This window comes from Diabrotica virgifera, chromosome 3 (assembly GCF_917563875.1).
Source record: "Diabrotica virgifera virgifera chromosome 3, PGI_DIABVI_V3a".
NCBI classification, from domain to species: domain Eukaryota; kingdom Metazoa; phylum Arthropoda; class Insecta; order Coleoptera; family Chrysomelidae; genus Diabrotica; species Diabrotica virgifera.
The window spans coordinates 169,845,271-169,870,745 of record NC_065445.1 but is presented as its reverse complement, the minus strand read 5'-3'; the positions used below and the strand labels follow the sequence as shown (position 1 = coordinate 169,870,745).

At 34.1% G+C, this 25,475-nt stretch overlaps 1 protein-coding gene across 2 annotated transcripts in view; it reads right to left on the bottom strand.

Annotated features, from left to right (window-relative positions):
- Positions 1–12,101: 12,101 nt before the first annotated feature.
- Positions 12,102–25,475, bottom strand: part of LOC114339110 (MATH and LRR domain-containing protein PFE0570w-like) — an 84,747-nt gene continuing 71,373 nt past the window's right edge. For both annotated transcript variants that reach the window (XM_028289739.2, XM_050645636.1), the window contains one exon: positions 12,102–12,362. In XM_028289739.2, coding sequence (XP_028145540.1) covers positions 12,214–12,362 — 149 coding nt within the window. In that variant the 3' untranslated portion in view covers positions 12,102–12,213. The remainder of the gene's footprint in view (positions 12,363–25,475) is intronic.

Genomic DNA, 25,475 nt, shown 5'->3' with positions numbered 1-25,475 from the left:
TTTTTGGTATTATCTTAATAAAAATTTTTGGAAAGTAGTCTTTAACTAGTTTATTAAGTATTAATAAAAAATTAGTTTAATATTTAAATATTAAAATTATATTAGTATAATATAAAGTATTAAAATTAGTTTAATATTTAAATAAAATATAAATAGACTGTTTAAAGTACATTATATCAATTTCGTTAAAATCACATAATATGTAATAGAAGTATAACTTCTTACGTGCGTGCAAAGTACGCACACATTCTTTTTTTTTGTGTGAATTCGATGGCCTTGGGCTAGCTAATTAGCCAAACATTTTGTTATTTTAAAAACAAACAATTTTTTCAATCAGAGGATTTTTTTCTGTATTTCTAACTCTAAATATCTACATAATAAACTTACATATTACAATTATTATCTAAATAATACACTGTTTTGGTTGTAAACCTTCATCGGGCGGCATAGGTACAATTGTAACTTTTGAGTTTTCAAATTGTGATAACTTTTTTTGTTAAAGAGATAAAGACTTGAAATTTTGTGACATCTCTACATTTATCCGGTAGATTACGTCTGCAAAATATAATAGAGAAATCTTTATTCAGTTAGGCAGGGGGCTTAAATTGTTCCTACCACCATAAACGACAGCATAGGTACATTTGTACCTTGTATTTTTTTATTGAATGTTATAAAATATCAATACATTTTGTATTTAAATGATAGGTTATTTGAACAAAATACAAAAATGGATGTTAGTGTGGATTTTCGCAACACATACATGTCGTTTTAGACAAAGAATGTGTGTCGCACATACGTAGAAACCATACCACACAACTTTTTCTCGTTTTAGGGTGTTTTTTTTTCGTTCGTTTTGACAAAGATGGCAACTTCCGACTATTGGAGTATATCCACGAATGCTGTGAGATACTTGAGGATTAGTAAGACAAAAATCTTTAGAATGATCCTTCAAAAACTTCTTGCGTTGCTCCTTTATTTTTTGTAATGCATTGTGCTCTTGATGTCGATATAATGTAGTATGCTAGGCCAGTGACGTCAATCATATTACAAAAAAAGGCTAAGAGCCAAAACAATGTTAGACATTTGACCGTAATACTCACCTAGCATTTTATCCATGGTATCAACATCACTTTAGTTTTACTCTAATACTCAATCATTTCCGGCTACTTGTCCTGTTATATGCATGAACGAAGGTAACACTACTGCTTTGTTTTTCTTTAGCAAATAAGAGCATTCATTATTGTATGCAAGATTGTTGAAAAAAATAGCTATTTTCTTGCTTATTGATGCGTAGAAATCTCTTATTTTCTCTAATTGAGCCCACTAACCTCATGTGACCTGAATTCTAGACTTTAGCTAGTTCAAAACTGGTAAAAAGTTATCTGTGATAATATTACGCCCAGAACTTTTAGAAGACGTGACCAGATCCAAAACTGTTCTTTCGCCAATATTAAATTTTCGGGAACTATTTGCTGTTTTTCAAATACATAAAGGTGAATTTGTATGGGATTTGATGGATTACAAACCCAAAATACCATGTATAGTGGGTTTGTGAGGTATATATTGTGTAAATTGTGTGCGGCCTCTAAACGGAAACAGTTGTTCATCTATGGTGATGCATTTTGATGGTTTGTAGCCTTGTATGAGTGCAGCTTTATCGGCTTTTTACGTTATTGGCGGGTATTTTCGTTGGCAAATCTTATAAATTTTAGCATGAGAAAGAGAAACAATCACGAGACCTTGCTGCACGTATTGCATTGACTCCGGCATTGACGCCATATTCCACATCTCTCATAAGTTTTCTTTGCTGATTCTATTCTATGTATACCTCTGTTGTCGGCATTTTGGTAAACTAAATTTAGAATCATTATTACTCATGATAATTTTTTAATATATACGTATTGACAAAAACCAAATAACTAAATGTGGATGAAATCTATTATGTCTCCAATTAAAATACAATACAATGCTATTTTTCCTAGAATTTGTTTACGGCCACTATTTCCAAGTTTATTGTTGCAGTAATTTCAATAATTTACGATAGATAACATGGGTTACTTAAAAGCGGCTTCTAATCTTTGTTTGTTAATCCGTACAAGAACAAATTGCCGAATATTATTATTTATTTATTGCAATACTAAACAATTTTTAACCAATTGTGCTAGTAATAAATAATATTATCTTGAAACTAACAAAGATTTCCCTTTAGATTAAGGAATTTTTAGGAAAAATATAACAGGTACAATTGTACCTATGCCGTCTGTTACCGGTGTAAAATTATACCGTTCGACAAAGGTAAATATTGTTTTGTAAATATTTATTTTTTTGCATTTTTTTTTGTTATATTTTTAATCTGTTTTTTTATTATTATTATTTCTTAAATTGTTTTTTGTTACTACGCTAAGACATAAACCCCATTCAACATCTCGGAGGTTTACATCTTATCTTCTTAGTTTTTTTTGCTTTTTTTTGCTTTTGTCTCGTAATTTTTTCCTTTTTTTTTCTCTTTTTTTTTATTTTTCTTTTTTTTTTCTTGTTCTTTTCTTTTTTCAATTATATATACAGTAATTACTTAAATCTACAGAGTTTTAAAAAATTAACAACAAAACAAACATGTTTGGTCCCTTTATCCATGATATAATGATGTTTTTTTCTTAAATTTGCAATTTTATTATAAAGAAGCTATTTTCTTGTGGCATTTTTATAATCAAGTATATTCAAATGGGAAATAAACCACAATTTTACCTAAAAATGATTTTATTTTAACGTTTCGACGTTTTTGTATTTTGACAACGACACCCGACTTGGGCGTCGAAACGTTAAAATAAAATCATTTTTAGGTAAAATTGTGGCTTATTTCCCATTTGAATATACTTGATTATTATAAAGAGTCATAATTTCCAGTTCTATATGATTGAGTTGTTGGGACTTATGTACGTTAGTTAGTCTATCAAGGACACTTTTACTGTCTGTAAATATTATGCAGCTATAGGGTTCGTTACTATATTATAGTCCGTCCGCTATAACTTTTCCCATGCGGTACGATTCATTTTCAATCAAATTAAGTCAAAACAGACAGTGAAACGTACGCCGATGGGTTTAGTATATAGTATACAGTATACAAAATGTATATACACATCGACGTTGCTTTCAATTTATGTTTTGACTTAATTTGATTGAAAATGAATCGTACCGGGTGGGAAAGTTATAGCGGACGGACTATAATGTGTGTCTTAAAGCAAAAAGTATCGCTATCATTTCAGCGGTGTATATCGATGAATTACTGGGCACATTAAATAATTTTTTAAATCCAGTTTGAATATTGATTATTGCACATCCTACGTTGTTTTGTACTTTGGATCCATGTGTAACTATAATGTGGCCATTTATGAAGTATAAATGATTGAAAAACGGCTGGAGTTAAATTACATAAGAATACACAGGTGGAACTTGATTTTCATAAGTACTTATAGAAAGTACTTCGGTATTGAGATATTTTTAAGTAACTACACTCACCGGCAGAGAAAACGGGCACCCCAAAAAATGGGTCATTTTTAATGTCTTGCATTTCCTAAACCTGATGTCCGATTTAAGTAATTTTTTTAGTATGTCATAGCCTTATTCTTTATCAATATCGCTGTAATAATATTGTTGCTAGACAGGTACATTGTCATTGTATACAGGGTGTACGAATCAAACTGTGTTTTTTTCTCAAACTTTGGAACACCCTGTGGAATGTTCTAGCTTTTATAAAATACTGAAATTATAACCAAACTATAGCCTCAGGTTTTCTTAACATTCTGTTTTTTGATTCATTCGATTATGTTGGATAATAAAAAAGTTAAGCACTTTAACAACTACCCCCGTTTTTCGTTAATACAGGGTGTTTTTAAATAAGTACGGCAAACTTTAAGGGGTAATTCTGCATGAATAACAGTTTGAAAATGAATAACCATTTTCAATTTCGTTGCAAAACGAAAATACAGCCGAACCATATTCTAGTCCAATCAGAGAGTGCTGCAAGCACCTCTACCGGTTTCGAAACTTATTAGTCTCTCATCAGGAGGCACATATGCTGCTCTCCCTGATCCAACCAAAACAAACCCCAGCGTGCAGTCCCGGATTGCAACGAACGAAATGGCATAGATGCCCTAGCGGCAACTGCTACAAAAAGACTAAGTTTTCACTCTAATGGCATATAAAACAACATAATGCTATTCTACATCCCACCAGAATGAAAACAATGGGAACCTTCTCTGGTTACACCTCCGAGGCTTCTACAATTTGCAAGCCATACGGATGCTGAGACTAAGGAAGATGAGGGAATTCTACAATTTGCAATTCACGTCCCATCTGCTCAGCGCGGTAAAGTTCCTACGAGAATGGTTCCCTTCATACTCCACACAGAGTAAATGTAAATCAAAAATGAATAACCATTTTCAATTTCGTTGCAAAACGAAAATACAGCCGAACCATATTCTAGTCCAATCAGAGAGTGCTGCAAGCACCTCTACCGGTTTCGAAACTTATTAGTCTCTCATCAGGAGGCACATATGCTGCTCTCCCTGATCCAACCAAAACAAACCCCAGCGTGCAGTCCCGGATTGCAACGAACGAAATGGCATAGATGCCCTAGCGGCAACTGCTACAAAAAGACTAAGTTTTCACTCTAATGGCATTTAAAACAACATAATGCTATTCTACATCCCACCAGAATGAAAACAATGGGAAACTTCTCTGGTTACACCTCCGAGGCTTCTACAATTTGCACGCTGGGGTTTGTTTTGGTTGGATCAGGGAGAGCAGCATATGTGCCTCCTGATGAGAGACTAATAAGTTTCGAAACCGGTAGAGGTGCTTGCAGCACTCTCTGATTGGACTAGAATATGGTTCGGCTGTATTTTCGTTTTGCAACGAAATTGAAAATGGTTATATATTTTTGATTTACATTTACTCTGTGTGGAGTATGAAGGGAACCATTCTCGTTGGAACTTTACCGCGCTGAGCAGATGTGACGTGAATTGCAAATTGTAGAATTCCCTCATCTTCCTTAGTCTCAGCATCCGTATGGCTTGCAAATTGTAGAAGCCTCGGAGGTGTAACCAGAGAAGGTTCCCATTGTTTTCATTCTGGTGGGATGTAGAATAGCATTATGTTGTTTTATATGCCATTAGAGTGAAAACTTAGTCTTTTTGTAGCAGTTGCCGCTAGGGCATCTATGCCATTTCGTTCGTTGCAATCCGGGACTGCACGCTGGGGTTTGTTTTGGTTGGATCAGGGAGAGCAGCATATGTGCCTCCTGATGAGAGACTAATAAGTTTCGAAACCGGTAGAGGTGCTTGCAGCACTCTCTGATTGGACTAGAATATGGTTCGGCTGTATTTTCGTTTTGAAACGAAATTGAAAATGGTTATTCATTTTTGATTTACATTTACTCTGTGTGGAGTATGAAGGGAACCATTCTCGTTGGAACTTTACCGCGCTGAGCAGATGGGACGTGAATTGCAAATTGTAGAATTCCCTCATCTTCCTTAGTCTCAGCATCCGTATGGCTTGCAAATTGTAGAAGCCTCGGAGGGGTAACCAGAGAAGGTTCCCATTGTTTTCATTCTGGTGGGATGTAGAATAGCATTATGTTGTTTTATATGCCATTAGAGTGAAAACTTAGTCTTTTTAATAACAGTTTGCTTTATAAACGTATGCCCGCAAATGCTTCGTTTCCGAGATAGGGGGTGTTTAAATTGTTCTTACAAACTGACGATTTATTTATTTCTCTAAAACGGTTTGTGATATGCAAATGAAATTTGGTAGATTTTAAGAGGTAGTTATTGTGCATTTTTTGGCATACAATTAAGAATTTTATATTCACCATTGGCGTGCATACGGGTATAAATATTTTAGATATATCCCGTATGCACGCCAATGGTGAATATAAAATTCTCAATTGTATGCCAAAAAATGCGCAATAGCTCTTAAAATCTACCAAATTTCATTTGCATATCACAAACCGTTTTAGAGCAATAAATAAATCGTCAGTTTGTAAGAACAATTTCAACACCCCCTATCTCAGAAACGAAGTATTTGCGGGCATAAGTTTATAAAGCAAACTGTCATTATTTTATCATGCAGAATTACCCCTTAAAGCTTGCCGTACTTATTGAAAAACACCCTGTATTGACGAAAAACAGGGGTAGTTGTTAAAGTGCCTAACTTTTTTATTATCCAACATAAGCAAATGAATAAAAAAACAGAATGTTAAGAAAATCTGTGGCTATAGTTAGGTTTTAATTTTAGTATTTTATAAAAGCTAGAACATTCCACAGGGTGTTCCAAAGTTTGAGAAAAAAACACAGTTTGATTCGTACACCCTGTATACAATGACAATGTACCTGTCTAGCAACAATATTATTACAGCGATATTGATAAAGAATAAGGCTATAAAATATTAAAAAAATTACTTAAATCGGACATCAGGTTTAGGAAATACAAGACATTAAAAATGACCCATTTTTTGGGGTGCCCGTTTTCTCTGCCGGTGAGTGTATCTACAAGAAGGGAACATTTTTTCTTTGTCCAATGTTTATGAGTTAGATCTAAAATTGATAACTTATGTATATCCTGCAGATAGTTTGTATTATTTCCTATGATTCTAGTAGGCTATTGATTATGTTCAAAATAAGAGAGCTAAAAGGAACTACAACGTTAATGGGATTTTATTGTCTCAGGTGGTCAATGGACCTCTATATTTGAAAAAACCGCGGAGTGCTACCATTTAAATGGGTGCGTTTTTGAGAAAGGGGCGAATTAGTCCCTAGGCACAGGGTGAATTAGGGTAAGTTCTATGCACTTTTGGCACAAACACGACTACAGGAAAATTGTTCCAGGTTAAATTTACTATCGAAGTATCACATTTTAAAGTCAAAGGTATTTTTTTACAAAAATATATTCAAAAGAAAAGCAAGAAAAAAAACACCAAAGAAAGCAATTTTGTTTTTTGCCCCATAACTTTTTTCTCAGGAATAAAAGTATATGTATTGCTGCAGCGAAAAATAACTTCAGTCCGTTCTCTTAAAAATGACGTTTAGTAAAAGTCACTAGAAAATAAATTTTTGAAATGAAAACTTCTTTAGGGACGTTGTGAAGACGTTTTTAGATGAGGAAAAAGTATTGAATTAGCAACCGTCATCGCAACCGTCATTGCTTAGACGAAATAAATTTTTGAAGCGAAACTTTTTGAGACGGTATACACTTTTTAGATGGGGAAAAGTGTTGAATTAGCGACCGTCATCGCTTCGGCGAAATAAATTTTTAAAATGAAAATTTCTTGAGGAACGTTGTGCACTTTTTGGATGGGGAAGAAATATTGAATTAGCGACCGGCATCGCTTCGGCGAAATAAATTTTTGAAGCGATAACTTCTTTAGTGACGCTGTGCACTTTTTAAATGGGGGAAAAAGTATTAAATTAGCCACCGTCATTGGTTCGACGAAATAAATTTTTGAAGTGAAAACGTCAGGGACATTGTGCACCTTTTAGATGGGGAAAAAGTATTGAGTTTGCGACCGTCATCACTTTGCCGAACTAAATTTCATACGTATACATATATATTATGTGTATGCACATGATACTAAAAATAACAAGATAGTATCTTCCCGTAGCCCATATACGTCCGATTTCGCGCATGATGACGTAACTGGAGACCAATTTGAATTTGAATTCTTGTTAAAGTTAAATGGGATTTGTGTGCATTCTGTCATGAAATTATTCAATTAGCAAAATAATATTAAACGACTTTTTTGTGTTATTTGTTTATAAAAGACATCTCACTTTTACAAAAATAAAATATAAAATACACTTATCTTCCAACCGCGAACGATTCAAACTAATCGGACGTTACGAACCATTACGAACGTGCCGGTCTCCAGTTGCGTCACGAGTTCCCCTCCCTTCAGGATGCGAAATATATTATCTTCTTATTTATAGTATCATGTGTATGTATATGTTACCGGCCAAACCCGATTTCAGGACAAACTAGTTTGGCCTAGGCCAAACTAGTTTGTCGTAAGCGCGTTAGGATAAACTAGTATGGCCTAGGCCAAACTAGTTTGTCCTATCGCGCGTAGTCCAAACTAGTTTGTACTAGGGCAAACTAGTTTATCCTGATATAAATACACACACTTCAGGCCAAACTAATTTGGCCTAGGCCAAATATATAATAAAAACTCTGATATAATAAAAACTCACACTTCAGGATAAACTAGTACGGCCTAGTCTAAACCAATTTAGCCGAGTTGAAAGTAATTTAGCTAACATGTAAAGACTTTTACATGCGGGGAATCCCCAAATCACGTCCCAACAGGGATGGCAAAATAAATTATACATCAGTATATTGTATCATATGATACATCGAATGAAGATATTGATACATGCTATAAATTAATATATTCTTGTATAATTGAATAATATAAAAAATAATAAATAAAAAATGATGTTTTCTCCAAAAATTAAAAGAAAAGATACACTTACGAATAAAATCGAGTAGGAATTGATATTGTTTTCACCAAGTTTGAATACATGTGAAAATTTTTAATTGCCCACGTCTGTCTGTCCGTCCGCCCGTCTGTCCGTCCGTCCGTCCGTCCTTCCGTCTGTCTCTCCGTGAACTCAACTTCTCCGTCATTATACCAGGTAGATAGAATGACAATTGAGGTGTCAAATGAAAGCTTATAATCCAAGGATGGTACTAAAGGTGAGAAATTTGACCTAGGCTGTCTGTCCGTCCGATCGCGAATATAACTCGATATTATTGTTTGATTGTTACGAATAATTATAATTTTAATAAAAATGATTATTTTTCCAAGAACAAAGTATTTTATTAAGTTAATTATTTATATTAAGCCATACTAGTTCGCTGAATTACTTCTTGGCTTTTTCCCATTATGAGTTTGCCGTTTTCGTCTTCCACGGTAATCTATTTTCCCAGTCGCCTGGCTTTTAAGTATCTTATGTATCTTATTCCCCTACCAACTGAACTGATTGTCACTTTCAGTCCTAGTTTCGTAATTCTAAAGCCCGATTCCTACTTACGGTCACCTGAAAGGCAGTTTGGTGATTATTTTGGACCCGACATCAAGTATACTACAGCCGATCACCATATTTTTACTGATTCCATCATTTTCATCTTGAATTCCTACATCACCAGGGCCTTTAAAAATAAGTGACTATTGAAACATACATACCTATTCATTATTCATACAATGTATGTCATAATATGTCATAATATGTCATAATGTGTGATAATATGTGTCATAATATGTCATAATATGTCATAATATCATCCTGGTCCATCACCAGGTCTTACCTAGACGCTGCCGACTAGATGGCAAATATCTCGGCTTATATTTATTTATTTATTAAGCGCAACAGGCCTTGTAGGCCTAGGGCTAAAATGTTTACATTTCTGATTACATAAATAATATAGTAAATAACTTAATATATCTTACATAACTTATAAATTTTATTTAAATACACTTCAGTCTTTTTATACACTCCTTCACAACCTCTCTCCATCTCCTTCTGTCCAATGCTAGTTCTTTCCATCTCTCAATGTTACTTTTCTTCAAGTCTTCATATACACTGTCCTTCCATCTTTTCCTTGGCCTGCCTTTCCTCCTCTTTTGTATTGGTCTTCGTGAAAGTGCCATTTTTGGCATTCGTTTACTTCCCATTCTCTCTATGTGCCCCAAGTATCGTATTCTCTGTGCTTTGATCGTCGTCGTAATCGTTGGCTCTTGATATAGTTCTTCCAATTCTTTATTGGTTCTTCTTCTCCACTGACCTTCTATTTTCACACCTCCATATATTGCTCTTTGCATTTTTCTCTCCCATATTTCTAACAGGTCTGTTTCTGACTTTTTGAGCACCCATGTTTCGCTTGCGTATGTTACTGTAGGTCTGATAACAGTCTTATAAATTCGTATTTTTGTTTTTCTTGATACGTATTTGGATTTCAATAATGTGCGTAATGCTCCATATTTTTTATTTCCTTTAGCTATTCTTGCCTTTATCTCCCCTTCTTCATGACCATTTTCATCTATTTTGGCTCCCAGGTAAATAATTTCTTTGGCTCTTTTAAACGAGTATGTTTTTTCTCCATCTATTTGTACTATGATGTTATTCTCTTTTTCTTTTTGGATCTCTCCCATTATCATATACTTTGTCTTTTCTTCATTTATTTTAAGTCCGAATTTTTTGGCTTCTGTTATTATGTTTTTCATTAACTTTTGTAGTTCTTTTTTGCTTGTTGCTAATAGCGTCAGATCATCTGCAAATGCTATGCATTGGTGGCCGTTTTTAAATATCGTTTCTTGCATGTTTATTCTGCTTTTCCTGATTATTCCTTCCCATGTTAGATTGAATGCCATTGTTGATAGTGGGTCTCCTTATCGTAATCCTTCCTTGGTTTCAAACTTTTTGGATGTATACCCTTTCCAAGCTATTTCGTTTGTTGTGTTTTCCATCGTCATCTTTATCATCCTGACAATTTTACTTGGTATCCCCAATTCTTTCATCAGTTCGTACATCTGCTGCCTATTTACTGTGTCGTAAGCCTGCTTAAAGTCTATGAACAAAGCATATAGTACTGTTTTATGTTCGTAACAGGTAGTCTGTATTTCTTTTAAGGCAAATATTTGGTCAGTCGTTGATCTGTTGTTTCTAAAACCTGCCTGGTATTCCCCCAGTATTTTTTCCGAATAATGACTTAGCCTGTTACTTATACTTTGTGCCAAGATTTTGTAAACTATTTCTAATAGTGCGATGCCTCTGTAGTTTTCGCATAGCATTCTATCACCTTTTTTATGTATAGGGCATATTCTTGCTATGGTCCACTCTTCTGGCATTTTTTCTACTTCTCTTTCTGTAGTCTTTTCCCTCCTGATTTTATCATTTCGGCCGATATTTCTGTTATTCCTGGGCTTTTGTTATTTTTCAAGCTCTTTATTTCGTTTTTTATTTCTTGTTCTGTGGGTATTTCTATTGCTATCTGATCATCTTCAATTTCATGGTTTGTTTCCTTTTGTACTTCGCTCTTATTTAGCAGTTCTGTGAAATAGTTTTGCCAGTTTTCCATTATTTTTTCAGGCTCATTTAGCAACATCCCTTTATCATCTCTCATATATGGGTTGTTTTTTTGATATCCTCTTTCCATTTTTTTTGCTTCCTGGTAGAATGATCTTATTTCTTTTTTTTTTGAAATTTTTCTTCTATTTCTTTCAGTTTGTTCTCGTTGTATTTTCTCTTTTTGCTTCTACATTTTCTTTTCATGATTTTTCTCAATTCTCTGTATTCTTCTCTAGTGCTTTCTTCGTCATTTGTGAGATTTTTGAGTCTTACTTTTCTTATTGCTTCTGCTATTTCTTGACATTCTTCATCATACCAATCTTTTGTTTTGTGTTTTCTTTTGGTTTTCGCTAGGATTGCTTTACTTGTGTCCAAGATTGCTTCTTTGATATTTTGCCATTGTTTGTCTGGGCTTGACGTTTCTTGTCCCCTGATTAGTCTGTTGGTTATTCCCTGTTCATATTTCTTCTGTGTGTTGTTATCTTTTAGTAGTCCTATGTTAAATTGTTTTCCAATTTTTTCTGTTGTTTTATTGTTTCGCTTTATGTTATGCTCGATTTTATATTCTGCTCTCACCAGGTAGTGGTCAGAGTTACAGTCCGCTCCTCTCATGCTCTTTACATTTATTACATTGTTTGCATGCTTCTTCTCTATTAAAATATGGTCTATCTGATTTACTGTCTTCTTATCAGGGGAAATCCACGTTCCTTTATATATATCTTTTCGGCGTAATTGTGTGCTTCGTATCACCATTTGCCTTTCTGTTGCAAAGCCTATTATTCTTTGTCCATTATCGTTCGACACCTCATTGGTCAATATCTCGGCTTAGATTTCAATTATGTTGTAATTTTTAAACTATAATTTCATTCGTAATCATAATCATAATCATTTTTTAAATGATGGTACAGCAACAATAATAAAACACCTCCATCAAGAAAAGCTTTCTAGTTTAACAAACTACATACAAATAAAAAGCAAAAAAATAATGCACAGTTCTTTATATTTTTACAACACATATCAAAATTATGCTCGGACACTTAATCGCATAAAAAAATTAAAATTTGAATTTACATTAGATTCGTTTCTTACGTATTTATTTTAATTTTGGATCATTTTCATCGTCCTCATTTTTTACGTTTTTGTTTTCAGAGTGAGTTTTGCTGTTGAATTTAGAATTGGGCTCCAATAATGTCTTAGATTCTTTTAAACTTTTATTACTGCCTTTTTCGGAACAACTTCGTTCTGTAATAATAATAAATATATACCTACTTTAGACCTTTTCAATGATTTAAGTAGGTGAAGTTAGATTAGGTTAGATCAGTAGATAAGAGGAGACGTTAATTTGTCCAATTCGTTCCTTTATTTGCGCATGTGCAAGCAATGTCATATTGAATTTCGTGCCAAAATTTAAATAATGTGCAGTGGACCTATCACGGCTAAGAAAAAAGATTATTCTTTCTTTAACTAGTAGTATATTTTAACATTATTATAGATTATCCTTTCTTTAACATAGTATTCATAATATCTAAATGTGCTTTTAAACAAATGTTAGTGTAGATTTCAATTAAATTATTTATCTTTTAGATATGTGATAGAAACAGATGAAGCAAGTTTAAACTATAAAAAATAGGTTAGGTTAAATCATAATAAATTTTCAAATGGATAATATTGGATAAGTACAATAGGAAAAATGAAAGAATACCCATGAACGTACATATAAAACACGCTGTATTTTCCTGTCACCGTGTCACACAAAAATTGGCCAGCGCAAGTACATGTAATAATTAATATTACACATACTGGCGCTGGACAATTTTCTTTGTGACACGGTGACAGGAAAATACAGCGTGTTTTATATGTTCGTTCATGGGTATTCTTTCATTTTTCCTACTGTAGATACGAATTAAAATGGGCCGATGTCAACAGAAAAGACGGTATTATCTTATCAGATTGGACACTTTACTACACATTTATTTTAGAGCGTAGTGTGCTTAAAGTGTAATTAAAAAATTAATGGATTCGATGGTTACTTGGTAGAAATTCATGTCTAACAATAAACACAAAACTTTTGTTTTCAATCTTCCCACAAGATTTATTTAAAATATTTGTTTAAGTTGTTAGTTCTGAAAGCTGGTGTTATTCCTTTCTTTTTATGTGTTTGGCTACGTATTTGTTGATATCTTACCTGTGATAGAGCAGAAGATAGGTATGTACTGGGTTTTTTCTGTGATAATGGGAAGACTAATTTCAGAGCTTTTTTATGCAGTTTTTGATTTTAGATTATGTTAATTGTTTGTTCCTTGTACCCATTGTTTACTGCTACATATTTGTTGCATGATGGATACAATTCTATAATTCTATCTCTAAGTTATTTGTGACATGGATATTTCTGTCAGTCTATGTAACGTACAGTGGGTGATCAAATTATTAGAGCCAGCTAGTAAAATTCAATGTTTTAGAGAAAGGGTATATCATTGAGGTGTATAAAATATTAATGCGTTTGTTTCCATTTGACTATCTTTTTGCACTTAATAAATGCAATAAATAATAGTCCGACAATAGTGGTAACACGTGTGTGTGGCAATGCGTGACTCAGATGCCATTGTTTGTCAGTGCTGCCCAGCTAGCTTGCAACTCGTGTGCCTCTTATTTTGTATTCTTGGTGTTTACAGTTATACTCTCTAGTGATATTCTGACAGTCTTACACTATTTTTCGTGAATTTAGTAAACATTGCATGTTCGTTACACTAGTGCTACCAGAACATCATGGGAAAGGCCAAAGACATCTCACCAAGAAAAATAGTAGACATAAAAACTTTTTTATTCAACACTAATCACTCCAACAGAAACATACCACCCATTTCTAAAGTTTCAAAGGCAACGTGTGGATCGTATAGAGAAAAAATTTACATACCATTATTAAACAAAAGTAAAATTTTCTGAGGTGGCTCTAATAGCCACCCTAATAGTTAGGATGGGATGATGAATTGTGTCAGTATTTTGTATTAGATAAAAAAAGTAGCAAGTTGTCCAAAGTATTGTTCTCTTCTTTTTGTCTTTTTCCTTATGCCTATTACGGCGTTGGATAAATGGATGCCCAAAGTCTAATATCTCAAAAGCACTGTTTTTGATTTACAGTGATGATTCGGGCCACTTGCTATTTTTTTATCTGATACAAAATACTGACACATTTCATCGTCCCATCCTAACACAACATAAATAGGACTTTTCAACGCTTCTCATTTGTTTCGAGCTTGTCATAGTTGGTATAATCATCCATGTATAATATTAATATGCCACATTATGAATATAAGTTCTAAACAAATGATAAGGGCTGAAAAATCCTATTGACAGCCTACATAATATGTTACATACACTGACAGAAATACCCATGCCATAAATAACTTCAAAATAGAATTGTACATCATTCAACAAATAGCAGTAAACAATGGGTACAAGGAACAAACAACATAATATAAAATCAAAAACTGCATAAAAAAGCCTTGAAATTAGTCTTCCCATTATCACAGAAAAAACCCAGTATACCACAGCAACCGAGTGTCCTGTGAAGTATTATTACCTACCTTCTGCTCTATCACATATCACATGTACAGGTAAGATATCAACAAATATGTAGATAGCCAAACACATAAAAAGAAAGGAATAACACCAGCTTTCAGAACTAACAACAACTTAAACAAATGTTTTAAACTTAAACAAATATTTTAAATAAATCTTGTGGGAAGATTGAAAACAAAAGTTTTGTGTTTATTGTTAGATATGAATTTCCACCAAGTTACCATGGAATCCATCAATTGTTTTAATTGCACTTTAAGCACCCTACACTCTAAAATAAATGTGTAGTAAAGTGTCCAGCCTGATAAAATAATACCGTCTTTTCCGTTGGCATCGGTCCATTTTAATTCGTATCTACTTATCCAATCTATTTGAAAATTTATTAAGTATGATTTAACCTAACCTATTTTTTATAGTTTAAACTTGCTTCATCTGTTTCTACCACATATTTAAAAGATAAATAATTTAATTATAATCTACCCTAACATTTGTTTAAAAGCACATTTAGATATAGATACTGTGAAAGTGTGAAATCTAGTAGTTGAAGAAATAATAATATTATTTTTATTATCTTTTTTCTTAGCCGTGATCGGTCCAATGCACATGATTTAAATTTTGGCACGAAATTCAATATGACATTGCTTGCACATGCGCAAATAGAGGAACGAATTGGACAAATTAACGTCACCTGTAGATAAGCGCCTTAAAATATAAAATAAACAGGAAGGAGTCTGTTTTAATAAGTTTGTTCCTACAGAAGTTTCCAACTGTCACCGACTGTCAGACGCATGCGCAATAATAATTTCGCCGTTCCAACAAGATTTTCTCTGATTACTAATCAACAAAGTACACTGTTCTATGAAATATTTAATCAGTTTGAAATTAGTTTCTGACAGTTTGAAAAGTTTCCGAACTTTTTGCAAACTGGGTAATCACGGACATGCGCAATTAGTCTAATTTTGATTCACTCACATGCTCACACTAAATAACTATTTATATTTATATCAAATAGGTACCTTTACCTTTGTTTTGGTTAGTTTGTTGATTTAAGTACATATTGTATTTTAATGTTTTATACTTTTGTTATAATTTATGAAACAATGAGTGACAGCAAATACTATGGACTGTCCATAGTATTTGTTAAAGGTGTGCTCGTTGCACGTGTTGTGGTGTAAAGTAGTAAGGTTAAAGTTTTCGTTTCCCTCGTTTTCCAGAATGCTTTCTTCTTCTTTCTTTTCTTTTCTCTGGGCACTGCTCTTAGGCAATTTGCCAGCTCGGTAGAATATTGTTCTTTGTTCCAACAAAAATCCCAAACTAGTTCGCGGCTGGTTGAATTCGCACATGCGTATTGTGCAGCAGTCAGAAACTGTCATGAACCAGTTTGTGATTCTTTGTAGGAACAAACCTAATATCAACAGCACTTTCGAGCACTTTAAATTTCGAGCCGAATCGGCCATCTTGAACGTCTGTGAATTACTCATAAGTTTTTGTCAACGATGTAAAAGGTGTTTGTGTATTGGATCAGCTGTGTGCATAGGCGTACCATCTAATAAAGCTCGTGTATATGCAATCAATTAACTGAATTTATTTGTATAAAAAAAATTTATTTAACTGACTTTTCAACAAAACAGTTTATTAATACGTATTTACTCTTGATCTATATACATATATAGAACACTACATATAACATCAAAGAAACTATTTATATAACATCAAAGATGTAATAAAATCGTTAAGAATTTCTTTTCTTTCCTCTTTCAAAGGTACGTCACTGGAGATGGAAAGCAAATCTGACAGCTGGGCGCCATTTGCGACCTCCTTCTTGGCTCAAGGTAATTTTGCATATACTCCCTCCTGGTTATTTTATATACTAAGGTAAGCGCCTAGGGCCGTGCCGTGCTCTGATGCGGTAAGGTAGTCGCATCAGGCGATATCACAAGAAGGGGCTGCATAATCAGTAATCAGATTGTGTAAAATAGTCCAGAAAGCCACTGCGCATCCGCTAGCAAAAATATTCTAATTCGGATTTTTTGCACAATCTTACTCAAAAAGGACTCCTTTTAACAAATTTGCATGTTGCCAGGATAAAACGATGGTCAAAAATTTTTTAAACGTTTTTTTTTTGTTTTTCTCCTAAAATTATTTTTTTTGCATGGAAAAAAGTTTTTTTAGGTTTTTTGGACCATTCCAAACAGAAAAGGTCTTAAGTGACTTTTCTCTAAAGTTTATAGTTTTTGAGATATAAGCGATTAAAAATTTAAAAATTGCGAAATAGGCCATTTTTAACCCTTAAAAACTATGTTAATAAAGGAAAATTTTGATGTTGCCAAAGGTTTTAAATATTCGTTGAATATCCATTACCAAAATCCTGAAGCATTTTAGTTCATAATATTAATTTAAACCCTAGTTTTTAACCTTCAATCAAGCGCGTGATCAATGATTACCCGCTGCCGTGTAATGTGTTCCTGTATACCGCATCTCTCTCACACTCATTCTGAGCATACATACCATGTTGGCGCTTATATTTAAAAGGTAAGTACATTTTATTCTTACTTTCGGTAAGTATCTAAATCTAAAAAGTGTTCATTTCTTCTTTTATTTTGCCACGTTAAATTGAAACTATTATTTTTATTGCAGTCAAACGTACGATTTTTATATATCACGAAAGTATAGGTATTATATTAAGTAGTAAAATCATTAATATAATTTTAAAGAATATTATTAATAAAACCAAAATTTTGTTTATAAATATTTTTTATTAATCTTGAGCAATATTTGGAAAAATATTTTTATGAAGAAGTTAAATAATAAATAAATAAGTTAAATAAATTCTTATTTCTCAGATCTTTCGAATTACAATTACAATTAAAACTTACAATTAACAAACTCGATTTATAATTTAGTTTTATAAATAATAATATTTTAATAATTGTCATCATTTACAAATGGCACATATTATTTGTTTTTACAAACCTCTAAATCACAGCCACACAGAATAATACAATGTAAATTATTTTTTTTACAATGACATGATAAGGTTCTGCAGTTTTTTTTTGCAGCTACATGGTTTTACTACATTTTCTGGTAACGAAGTTTTTGTCATAAGTTTAGGTAATAAAAAATTATCTTCTGACTTATAGAACCCCCACAGTGTAAAATCGACTGGAGAGAAGTACGCATGCAAAGCATTTTTCCAAATGTGCGTTTGAACAAACGCTCTCAATGTATGTTGATAAAGAGCGTCAGTTGTGCAAGGTACATTTGCTAAATTGAGACCAATTCCACAAGTACGATTAAAAATAAGTCTGCGAGCATCATCAGCTGTCTCACCACTTTTCCCAAGTAATTGTAAATATAGATTTTCCAGTATTTTGAACTGTTGATAATTGAAATAATCAGTACCTAAAGTATTCAGCGCAACTATAAATTTCTTATCGATAGATAGGCTGTCATTGCAGATGAAATCTAATGCTTTCTTCTTTGTCCCTATTTTGCTTGTGTCACAACCAGTAAAAGCATCTAAAGCTGGCAAAATTTTACAAACATTAACTGAAAGATTCTCTGCTGCAAGATGATAAGCTAGTGTTCTCGTTTTTTGACTGTGAATTTGGAAAAATAGTCCCTGAAAACCTTGCGATTTGAAAATAGACCAGTAATATATCCCTAAAATAAAAATATCGGTATCTACGCTGTGAATAATTATCAGTGAAGATTGTTGAAAATTAAATGAAATATGACTAAAAATTCGCGTATCAGTTTCCAAGTGATTACTCTGTACTTCGGGTATGTCATACATTGTATTACCCTCAAGCTTATAACATTTTTCAATATCCGGAAAACCACCTGAGATAAATAACTGTTGATTATTTTCCAATGAAACGTAATAATAAGCTTTTTGACAGAAGAACTGAACAAGTTGGAGTTTATTTTTTGGATTCGCTAAAAGAGCTTTAATATTGGACGGTATTTTAGTTTCAGCATTTTGAATTTTTATTTCTATTACTTCTATATCTTTTGTTCTAAACACATGTTCGCAATACTTTATGCTTAAGTCATCATATCTATCAAACAGCAAATGTATACGTTTAACATTTCGGTCTTTATAGAATGATGTTACGTATTTATAAAATTCTGAAGCAAATTGACCAAAAGTAGAAAATTTACCTAGTTGGAGTAAGTGAATAATCACCATACCATCAAATATATGTATCTTTTCGTATTGAGATTGCAGGATTTCAAGTGAATCAACATTACAGTTACTGCGTTTTTCAATTTCATCCATTAAACTGGATTTTACAGATTTCTTTAACAACTCTTTTGAATGGGCAAGAGATTTAGGATATTCTAATAACTCATATGGAGAAAAGCTTTCAATAGTAAAACCTCTTTGAATTAGTAACATTATTGTTTGCTGAATATTCAAGAGCTCTTTGACATTCCTTAAATCATTATCATCTTTTTTTTTTTGATTTGTCTACGTAACTAAAATTTTTTACAATAATTCGAGGAATTTTATCAAAAATACTTTTCTCCCTTTGTATTAAACGTTCTTCTATAAAATTCTGTAAGATTGTTTCACCATATTCTTTTATTGTTAGTAAATAGGAGGATATTTCATCACTTGCATATTTTCCATTAGAAATATTACGTAATTCTGCTGCAACATCATCATTACTACTAAATATTTTTTTTGAAATTAATATGTCAATAATTTTTACTACATCTTGATCATCTTTATTTATTCTACTCTTACTCCACTCTTTGTGACTGATTGAACAAATATCCGAATCAAATGGATCATCATTCATTTTACAAAAGGAAAGTAATGATTGATGAGTAGAACTTTTTATCGGATGTAATAACAACCATTTTTGTAGGGAAATTTCATTTGTTGAAATACCGACCCAACCGCCAGAAATAGCAGAGGATCTATTCTGAGTTTGTTCTAAAGCTAAATCTCCTCCTACTCCGTTAAATACACCTGGTTTTCTTTTAACTGATACCATGCCACGTTTTAGATCCATTTTCACAGATGCTGGTAAGCTAAGCATATTTTGTAGATATAATAAAATACCTCTTACATAAAGAGGATGATTAAAAGCAAATAAATAAGGCAACATTTGCACAGTTGAAGATAAATGTAAATCATATTCGCCTGTTCTATCGGCCCTGATAGAGTCCAAAAGTATTTCAACCATTTCACAGTATATATTAAAATACAAAAACATTTGGCCACTCTTACATTTAAGTTTTAAAAAATCTTGAAAATTCTTTGAGAATTCATCAGCTTCTTTGCTTTCAAACAATTCTTGAATAATCGTACGAACTTTAGACGTATCCCTATCAACTACCGATTTTCGTAGGCTATTATACTGTGGAATAGAAAGAAATCGTATAAGATCAAATTTGTTGCAAGATTTGACGTATTCAAAAATTTGAATAGTCTTGACACTTTCGTACAAAAGTTTATGCAGTCTTACTCCTCTATTATACTGCAACCCATTTAACCCTGCTGTCCCGTTCGAGTCAACTACACAAATGTACTGTTCGGGTCAATATGACCCAACTATGGTTTACGCTCCTTAATCGAAATAAAATAAGCTAATGGTGATAAATAAAACTTTACTAACAATAAATTATGGTTAACTAAACAAAAATTATGTTATTAATGTAACTTAAACCTTCTTAACAAAAACAAAAGACATTTTTTCTTTCAAAAAAGCCTAGTAACAAATATCTACAAAAATTTAATTCAGTTTACAACTGGGACATTAATAAAAAGAATGGATTTTACAAATATGTTTGTGATGTAATCCAATATAACAATTTGTCTTGTCATCGTTTTTACGGCAAGTTTACAGCGTGTTCGTTTAGCAGGCGGAGTTAGATTTAATAGACGGTTCACTAGCATTTCCATCTTGTCTACTTGTTCATTCTCGTGTCCTTTTTGCCAGTTCGTAAGAGCCTTTAGTTATTGGTATATTTTTTCTGGAAATGATGACTAGATTCATTAGTTTTTTCCCAATTCCTCAAGAAAAATTCGCCGTTTTCCCAATTGATTGGTATTCCATTGGATATTTATTGATGCCCATAATACGAACGCGTTGTAGGCAGAAATGTCCAGTAGATTATAAAAAACAATCATTGGCCAGCGATTTATCTCTTCTCACATATATACGTGCCAACAAGCTAATCTAGAGTATCCATTGCTCCCTTATTGGAATTGTAATCTAAAATAATTTGGGGCTTTTTCATTTGATGAAAATGATGCATGATGCCTAGATTCATGATGCAAAGTACTCATAAGAACAACATTTTTATTATTTTTGGGAATATTGTCAAATCTTGCATGAAGCAAAAAAGACGAGCTATGAACTTCTCTATTCGCGATTTTTGCTGAAAGCTCCGGTTTATTTTACTTATAATCCCAGGCGTTGTATCTACTTTGTTTTAGAAGAAATTTTCCCAAATTTTACGATGAAAAAAAGTTATTATACACGTAATATTGTGGCATTTCAAATCACTACTCAAGTCACACATCACACGCATTTCTGTATAGATCTTCAATTTTAGAGCATAAGAAGTTTTACTGTTCATAATTACATAAACCCTAAAGTTTTGTGCCATATTTCGCTGGCTTGCTGGAATATACCATTTGAAGGGAGAGCGGTTGCCTCTAAAGGCAACTAGTTGCTTATCGACGGTAACATTTTTATCAGGGTTAAAAGTTCTGTTTACATTTTCTACCCATGTTTCATAAATTTCACGTATTGCCGCAAGTTTATCAAAACGTCTTCTATCCTGTCTAGTAGTTTTGTTATCAAAACGTATTACTGGCAAACTTTCTGTAAATAGATCAAGCGACATTGTTGATCTAAATATAGTACGACCCGTTTCTTCATTCCATAAACTTTTAGTTGATTCACCATGGGACTTATAAACTCGAGCTAAAAATAAAAAACCAATGTATGCTTGGAAACCAACTTTATTTATGTCTTTCCAGTTGGTTCCAAATACATGCTGTCTGTCCATGTTGGTCATATTTATAATTTGGTTTGCAACATCGTCCAGCTACACTACAGTTGATTTTACAAGTTTTAGCTTGCAGTAACCTGTTTTTATTTACAGACGTATGCGGCTGACAAACACACAGGTACTGCTAATATAGAATACTGCCAACTAAACACACATACACAAGTAATTTTTAACGGTTTAAATACTCGGGTCACATTGACCCGAACGTACCATAGGTAACAATTTCATTTTTATCAAAAAAATCAGGAAGTTGATTGTTTATCTCATATGCAATTGAAAGACCTCATATTAGGTAATAAAGTCACGAAACACCAAATCGTTACGCCGCGTAATAATTTGTAAAATAAGAAATAAATTATTTTTTGGGTCAAATAGACCCGAACAGGACAGCAGGGTTAAAATTGACTTGAATGTATTTTCACCATACAGTTCTATATCAGAAACTAAAAGATCTTCGATTCCGCAGCCACTTAAGAACTGTCCTAAAGTACTAATCCATATTTTCTGCAAATGGAAGGATCCTATTCTCATTATAAGCTTTGGAAGTGGGTTAGAATGCTGCATTTGTATTAATTTAGCCATTAAATATATAGCCATATCAGCTGTTAAAATGCTGTATTCTTTGCCAAATGATCCACAAAGAGTAACAAAATTCTTCATTGCTGTGTAAACAGCGTCATAAGTTGTTGGAGGATATGGTATAACAGAACAATATCCTACAGTAGATACAGGTTGATTACTTCTACTAATAATTTCATTGAATGGAGACCAATTAGGAATTACACTTTCTTTATCGCGGCTAATTGTATTCTCTTTTACCTTCAATTTACTTAAAACCCATATTAGTTCATGAAAATGATTGGTTTCAAAATTTAACTGTTTAATTTCTTTGTAGGTCTTTGCATATTTTGGTTTTTTATTTACAACAACAAAATGTTCAAGTAATGGAAAAGACAAGGAATCAGTTGCAAGATTCTTTACACTTTCTTTTGTTGCAATATTAAAAATATCAGTTGAACAATATTCTTGATACTACTACTACATTGTTTGATTTGCTTGTCTGGATAATGTTCAGAAGAAATGCGTTCAATGTGCTTCCCCGTTTAGGATTTTGTCCTCTTCAGGGTTTGAGGTGAATGTATTGTGTTGGCAGCAAAAGCAAACAGTCCGAAAAACACACTGGGGCAAGCGCCGTGTCCTGGTGTTCTTGGATCCTGGGTTATGCCGGACGGTGGTGTCCAGAAGGCTAAGAAGTCAACAGAGAAGAAAGTTTGATGGATTATTGTTGGTTCCATAGTCATTTACGTGTACTGTCCGTGCTTTGCTCTCGACCAGTCTCCCTAGAAACCATTGTACAACGACAGGCGAACCTTCGTCCCTCGTCGGCGGTCAGGAAGTGGCTTTGAGCGCAGCGTGGACAGTGTGCGTTCGAGTGGAGAAAATAGTTGCGGCTATTTTCTTGGGACGAACAGGTATAATTGTGCAATGAAGTTGGGAAACCGCAAAAAACCAACTTCTCCCTGTTCGGGGTAGGGAAGAGGAAATGTTAGAGGTGGGTACGGTAGGCTAACGGGGTAGCCTCAAGGATGTTTTCGTACTCCACCGGGAGTTCGTCAATGCATGTTTGCATTAGAGCGGACGGTACATGAATCTTTTTGCGTTTGGGCTTTCGGTGGAGTACGTGGCCGGAAGATGAACAGGAACATTTGAGAGATTCTTGTGTGTCGGAAGGGGGGCCGTTGATTACTTTGATTGTGAAGTTCCTGTTTAGAGAGTTTATTCTCTCGGTGATTTTGGGGGTGTTCGAGATGTTATGGATTTCGTTTGAGGGATATCGCCAGTGCTCATAGTTACATCTACGCAAGATTCTACGTTCTGCTCTCAACAACCTCTCTTGTTTTTGTCTTGAACAAAGAGAGTAGATACATGATTTGTACTCCATGACGGGTCGAATAAAGGTCTTGTAAGTGTGAATGAGAGTCTTCTTGTGTGTCTTGCCAATTTTTCCCGAGAGAGCGTTGAGAAGTCTGGCCCTGTTCCTTACCCTATCTAAAGTTGCCTTTAGATCTGCATCCCAGTTGAGAGTCCTGGTAAACAGTACTCCCAAATAGTTCGCAGTCGGGCTAACAACTAGCCTTTCTCCCAACAGTCTCAGTGGATATTGGTCGTCTTCATTGCGTATGATTCTATTTGACACAGAAGGGGCGCGAAACACAATTGTTGTTGTTTTGTTCGCGTTCAGCGTGGCTCTCCACTTACAACACCATTCGCCGACGCCGTCCAACAGAGCCTGAGCTCTTCTGAAGAGGAGTCTTGGGTTGTATCGAGAGGTTGTTGAGAGCAGAGTCGTGTCGTCTGCATAGAGAAACAGCCGAGTACCTGGGATATTTTGGTTAGTGATGTCGCTGTTGTAGATGATGTACAACAGCGGTGCTAGGACTGAACCCTGGGGAACTCCAGCTTGTGGAGTGAAGGGGGTGGACCTTTGATCGCCTATTTTAACTCTGACAGTACGGTTGTGGAGGTAGGAGTGTACAATTTTGGTAAATTGCAATGGTAGCCCGATGTCCAGAAGTTTCCGAACAAGCCCGTCGTGCCAGACCTGGTCGAAAGCCTTCTGCACATCCAGAAATGTGGCTATGGCGAATGAACCATCGTTGATGGTTTGAGTAACTTTGGTAGTGAAATCTATTAATGCATGTTTAGTAGATTTACCTGACTGGAATCCATATTGGAATTTTGGTATGATATTGTGGTTTTCGAGAAAGTCATTGAGCCTCTCTTTTAGGATTAGCTCAAGAACTTTACCCAGAGTATTGATTAATGAAATTGGTCTATAGGATTCCACGTCGGTTGGGGGTTTGCCTTTTTTCAAAAGCATGATGGTGTTGGCCACCTTCCAAGGAGTAGGAAAGTGGCTGTTTTTGAGACATGCATTGAATATTTTAGTTAGAAGAGGAATGATACTCTCTGGAAGTTTTTTGAGGCACCTTCGGTTGATGCCATCAGGTCCGGGAGCACTGTTTTTGCCGATTTGGCAAAAGCTCTCCGTTTCCCTGTCTGTGAGGGGGTCCATGATAGGATCATAGACTGGAATGTAGTGGTTGAGAGTAACATTTACAATGTATTCTGTGTTGAATTTAAATATGCGATCAAAGTTCGGGTTATCTGGGGTTTGAAAATTGTTTTGAAGCGAATTTCTGAATGCTTCGGCTTTCCCTTCTGGGGAATTGACTATGTGATTGTTGACCAACAGATGGGATGGTTGAGATACTTTTTGTTTTGTTAGGACTTTGAATTTTTGCCAGAATTTACCTCCGTCTCTGTAGTCCAGTTTTGAGGTAGCATCTTCCCACCGGCGAGCCGTTAGGACAGATATCTCCCTCTTTATCCTGGCACAGATTCGGTTGTACTCTGTTTTGATTAGTGGGTTTCTGTTGGCCTTGTATTGACGTAGAAGACGTCGTTTTTGTTGGATTTTGGCAATGATGTATTGTGGAAGTGCCGGTGATGTATAGGTTATTTGTTTGAGTGGAATTGCGTGCGTGATCGCCTCAGTGATGAGGTTCTCGATATCGGTTGCACTGGTGTCGATACTATCGTTAGTATCGAGTTCGCCTAACATAGGGAGATTTTGTGTGATGAAGTTTTGGAATTCAGTCCAGTTAGCGTGACGATAGTCTCTTATAGATCTTGGAGGGTTTGGTTGTTTTGGAATTAGTATGTCGGTGTCGACAAGAAGAG